The 5,655-nt window shown below is 43.3% G+C and overlaps 1 protein-coding gene across 1 annotated transcript; it reads right to left on the bottom strand.

Moving 5' to 3' along the window:
• LOC131307043 (phosphatidylinositol 4-kinase gamma 4-like) lies at nt 1-4,010 on the bottom strand. The gene is made up of 2 exons (XM_058333463.1): nt 2,092-4,010; nt 1-619 (listed from the first exon to the last, which is right to left on the bottom strand). Exons 1-2 carry the CDS (start codon nt 3,442-3,444, stop codon nt 242-244), a joined length of 1,731 nt encoding a protein of 576 aa, XP_058189446.1. The 5' UTR covers nt 3,445-4,010; the 3' UTR covers nt 1-241.
• Between the last annotated feature and the right edge of the window lie 1,645 nt (nt 4,011-5,655).

Here is a 5,655-nt window from a genome sequence, read left to right as displayed (position 1 = left end):
TACACAAAACACATTACATTTCCTAATTGCTCTGTCCCATATCAAATTTTTTCCAAGAAAAAAGGACTAACAAACGAATCAAAGGTATAAAATAACTGTTCAATGTCAAGTCATTTGCGCAACAGCTAAAAGAAATGAAAAACACACCACAATCAACTAGCAAAGTACATAGAAGATATACATATGTACGTAAACATATGTACCTATACACATACACTTACCTAATTTTCTCCATAGACGTTTATTTGGTGATCTCATCAAGGCGGCGATCCATGATATCCGAGACTGATTCCAAGAGAACAGATTCACTTGTGCCCGGGAGCACAGAATCCAGTGCTTCTTGGACAATCTCCTCGATCACAGATTCCTTCTTCAAGGTTTCGCGGCACATGATGCTTCCAATTGCAAATGGAGTAAGCCCTCTCTCGGCCCCTTTCTTCAGAAGCATGGTGGAGATACGGAGTGTACGTGCACATTCAAGCGGCAGATCCCACCCATAGAACTTCAGGAGGGCAATGTCTTCCTCCGCATCCAGTGATTTTATGTACTCTATAGTTTCTGCATCATAAGGCTTGCGAGCTTGTGGCCAATACAGCCAGTCGAATGTGCAATCTTCAAACTGCAGAGATGAGGACATAGAGCCATAAAATTATCAAGAGGTATAAAACTACATGTTCTCAAAATCAAATCAATTTCCTTCCTGCCATATTTGAAGCTTCTGCCAGGAAATAATAACTAGAAACTAAAAACTTGGAGCTTATGTCACAAGATCACAACTCAGTCTTCCAAATAACTACGCATAACACTCCAGTATAAAAGTTGAAATGATCTTTGTCACCTCCGAGTGCTATTTCACCTTACAAAAAACAGCAAAACAAAGAAAAAAGACTATCGATTTGTAACGCTTTTGCTTTGCTTTCAGCTCCATACCCAAGATTTATTCCGTATGGAGCCGAAATCAGAGTTTGTATGGCGTGAAGGACAGAGAACATCACTCCCCTGCCCCTTTGATGACTTTAAGTGTGCTGGAGATTCAGTCTTTTCCTCTCCTGTACTTCTGTTCCATGGGTCCCACTCAGAATCATCCCTACCCTCCTACTGGGGTATTCTATACTGGTAAAGGACAGGGCTTGACCTCACTAGTTCCTGGACTCTTACCATCTTGCTTTTAGGGCTTAACAGATGGCGTGTTGGTTTGATAGGTTGCGACCGTAACAGCTGTCCGACTCCACAGGTCTGTTGACCACTGAGAGTAACCTTGTTTGAAGGGCAAAGCTCGACAAAAACCCCATTTAGAAGAAGCGAGAAAGACCTACGTCATCTTTCTCTAACACAAGCACTGGGAAGTTGGACTGAAGTCTGTAAGCTCAATAGAAATAAGTGTCATTGCTGCGCTCTAGCTCAAACTAAGTTGGAGTGCCATTTTTCCATGGCACTGGAATGGGGTGGGCTGGCCTTCCAAATACAAGGCCGATATGTCTGCAAAGCGGCTACAACATTGACCCCAGCCTCCATTGTGTATCTAGTATCCGTACTCGATTCCATCTGACGTAGATTAATTGTCGAGGGTCAGATTGCCCCTTAACTCTTTCAGAGTCATCGCGTCATGTCATGTCTTCATGGGTCCATATTCATTCTTCCTAGTTCAGGGAATTGCATTTACCTTAATATTCGTATTGCCCTGAATTCTTCGACTTGTAGGTCTAATATTTGATTACAGTATATCTGTCATTCAATGCTTTCTCTTTCATTCCTCAAACTAGTGTAGATAAATTTTGAAGCCATTAAACATACAAAATAACCAAATAGTTCATACCATGTCACCATTCAAAACACATTCTCCAAGAGAATTCATGAGATTTGAGTTTCCATGAATAGTTTAAGTGCAATTCAATTTTAACAAAGAAGTAAAAATTTATTATAATCACAAGATTTCAGAAATAAAAAGCAAAAAGGTAAGAAAGCAATAGTTGACAAAAGTATTCACTAATCAATCAAATAAGTTAAAAAAATAACGTCATAATGATAATGAAAAAGCTATTATTAGTGCAATATATAAGAACCATAAAAATGCGGAATAAGAAAACTTACAGTCTCAGGTAAGCAATACCCATGGTCAATTGGAATTAGCACAGTCCGGCCATCTTCACCTTTGCTCAGTAAAATGTTCCCAGCATGCCGATCTGCATTAGCCATCCTTATATCCAACACAGAGATTTTATGTACTTCCTCAACTGGGAAAGCATTAGGACCCATATCCTCACAACTTCCATAGTTCTCCATGAACATCTGCAAAGACCCAATCTTGACACTTAAACCCTCTGGATGATTAAATCCATCATGCAAGCACTTGACCATAGTTGTAGGTGGGACCCCAGAAAATCCCTTGTCATTCCCGGAAATAAAGCGGCGACCGGTCTTTGGATGGTCCAAAATGTAGGCAGCAACTTCCCTTAATCCACCTTGCCCAACTCTGGTTCCTTTCTTTAACCCTTCGCCGTCCACTGTAAAGGGCAGCCCCTGAGGGTTGTTCACAGCCATAGGCTCCTCATCTAAAGGCTTAAAAACAGATACATACCTTTCTCCCAAAGCGTCCAGCATAAAATATGCTCCTCCCATACCTTCTGAAGACCTGACTGGATAATTCCCTCTGTCTAACCCTGCAATTGTTGATTTAACTAAATCCTCGAGGACCAAAGATACTTCAATCTTCGGATTGACAACCATGGGTTCCAACCATATACCTCTATCGGGAGGCTTTATAGGTAAAACAACACCATTCTCGGTACCGGTCCCACGCCCACTTTCTGTTTGCACATCATCATCCCTCCTATCATTTGATTGCGGAGCCACAATGGATAGTTCATAATTTCTCTCCACAGGTTTAGCCCTAATTTTCGAGGATTTCCGGACAAACAAGTGAATCACCGCATCTTTATTTTTACAGATATCTGTTATGAGCCTCTGATCCTCGAGACACTCACCGTTGCACACCACCTCTTGATCGTCAAGATCGACCAAACCTCTCTTCTTGTTAGCAATCTGACGTTTGACATACCCTACGTCTCGACTCCTCTCAACATGGACCGTGAATTCTTTCCCACAACAAGTCCTAACACTGATGACTTGCAGGTCCGAAAGCTTAAGAACCAAATGCATAACATTCCCATCGGTCACCCCATACTCCCGAACGAGACTATCGCTCCGCGCCAGCTCTCTGCCTCCACAAACCAGCTTCTGGTTCTTAACAACAAACCCTTTATGATTCTGAATCCGAAGCTTCAAGGACTCAATCGAATCAGACTCCAAAACCCGCATAGGAGTCAACGAGCCGGAGCCAGACACGGCCACATATATCACGATGTGCTGGTCGTGTATGTTACCAGGGGAAAGCGCATTATTCTCAATCGGAAACGGGCAGATCGCAACACCGGCCGACGACATCCTTACTACTCAAAACAAATCCAAGCCTAATAACTGATTTATTGAACCTCTACACCTAACACTTCAATACACCAACCAAAAGGCTGAAACTTTCTTGTCAGGACTCTGACATTCTGTACAGAAATGACCTAACTAAACTGTACATATACACAAAGAACTTCAACAAATCCCCAATTTTGGAAAACCCTAGCGAACCAATTTTGTAGAGAACCGTACATATGATCGTTGGCGTCTAGTCATCTAAGTGTGCGAAATTGAGTGAATCGAAGAGGAGAGAGAGGGGAGGGGGGATTCTTACCGGATAGAGAGAACTAAATAGATTTCGTGGATATGGAGCAGATGTGTACGGGGATGAAGGCGATCAGTCGGCGACGAATTGAAGGGGGGGTTTCCAACTCGAATCGCCGGCTGAGTTAGTGGACGCAGAGGCGTTGTCGTCTGTTGTTGTGCACCGAGGAGTGGCTTCTGGAGAGAGAGAGAGAGAGAGAGAGAGCGAGCGAGCTAAGAGAGAAATCGGGAGGTTGACGAAGAAGAGGACCCCGTAGCAGCCGCCCTCTTTATATACGCGTTGAACTTCGAAGGTGTGTGACGTGGACGATAATCCTATGTGTTGACACGTCAAAATCACAAGGCAATCCCTGAGGTTTGTACTATTTTCATGTCTACCTCTTCCGGAAATTACGTGCCCTCCCGAAAGTTGGGCCCAAATTGAATTTTCTTGTCTCTGAAGAGCCCTTTATGTAGAAATTTGGAATTCTACCCTCCGCTCTACTTTCTCTCTCTATAGTCTCTAGAAACCCACATACAGAACCAGAACCAGAACCAGATCTAGGGAGGGGTGATAGATATGGACTAATAAGATGGAATTTGACGGAGAAAATGGAGACGAAGGTAGGAGAGTTTTATTGAAGGAGAAGAAAAGAGGTTACAAATAAGGGAGCTCTCGTCCAGATCTAGGGAGGGGTGATAGATATGGACTAATAAGATGGAATTTGACAGAGAAAATGGAGACGAAGGTAAGAGAGTTTTATTGAAGAAGAAGAAAAGAGGTTACAAATAAGAGAGCTCCCGTCCCTACCTTTGCATTACAACTAAATTTGATACCTCTCTCATCTCACCTCTCTCTTCATATACTTCTCACATGCTCCAACAAACTTCCAAAATAAACCAACTCAACAACTTAGCTACTTAACCGACTCATTTACTAATTAACCACATAATTAATTAACTTAAGCAAAATTACTTGGACACTTGAATTGGACTCCTTCCTCCGCTGACTTGGATCATCTTCAGCCCATTTGGACCATCAAGGCCCACAGCCTGCCAACTCCTAGCCCAAATCCAGCCCATGCATAGTAGGTGGGCTATCATTCCCTCCCCCTTGGCTCGAGCCTTGTCCACAAGGCTTGAAATTGGGAAATTTGGCCGGCAAGTCTTGATAATACTCCCAAGTGGCATCCTTCGGGAATGAATTTGACCATTGCTCCAGAACTTAAGCAGCTGGTCCTCTTTTATACTTAACTAATCTCCTATCGAGCAGAGCTACAGGCTGAGGCTCCACAATGCCATCTTTTCCAATTGGTGGCAAGGTAGGTGAAGCTACACTGGTAGCACCTAACTTTTTCTTGAGGAGGGATATGTGGAAAACAGGGTGAAGTTTAGAGTGAGCTGGGAGACTCAGTCGATAAGCCACCTTGCCAATCCTTTGAAGGACTTAGTAAGGGCCATAAAACCTTGGAGACAACTTCTGGTTGGATTTGGTTTGGATGGAAGCTTGTTTGTAGGGTTGTAGCCTTAAGTACACCCAATCCCTCACCTCGAATACCCTTTCTGTCCTGTGTTTGTCTGCCTGTTGCTTCATACAATTTTGGGCTTGAGTGAGATGTTCTTTGAGAATTCTGATGGTGGCCTCTCTGTCATACCCCCACTGATCCACTGCTGCTATCTTGGATGAACCTGGGATATAGTGGATATGAGAAGGGAGCACTTGTCCATAGACCACTTGGTAAGGAGTCATTTGAGTGGCCGAGTGGTAAGTGGTGTTAAACCACCATTCAGCCAGTGGCAACCAATGTACCCAAGCCTTGGGTCTATCCCCTGTCATGCACCGAAGATAAGTCTCTAAACATATGTTCACCACCTCTGTTTGTCCATCTGTTTGAGGGTGGTAAGATGTACTCATGTTAAACCTAGTGCCTTGCAATCGAAACA

The sequence above is a fragment of the Rhododendron vialii genome, chromosome 1a (assembly GCF_030253575.1).
Source record: "Rhododendron vialii isolate Sample 1 chromosome 1a, ASM3025357v1".
NCBI lineage: Eukaryota > Viridiplantae > Streptophyta > Magnoliopsida > Ericales > Ericaceae > Rhododendron > Rhododendron vialii.
This window is presented reverse-complemented; position numbering and strand designations above follow the sequence as displayed.

Bases quoted from the DNA above. Each gene is read 5' to 3' on its own strand.
- LOC131307043 (XM_058333463.1), bottom strand. From the start codon at position 3,444: ATGTCGTCGGCCGGTGTTGCGATCTGCCCGTTTCCGATTGAGAATAAT. The intron at 620-2,091 runs GTAAGTTTTCTT...TCATCTCTGCAG, and splicing joins GGTATTGCTTACCTGAGACT to TTTGAAGATTGCACATTCGA.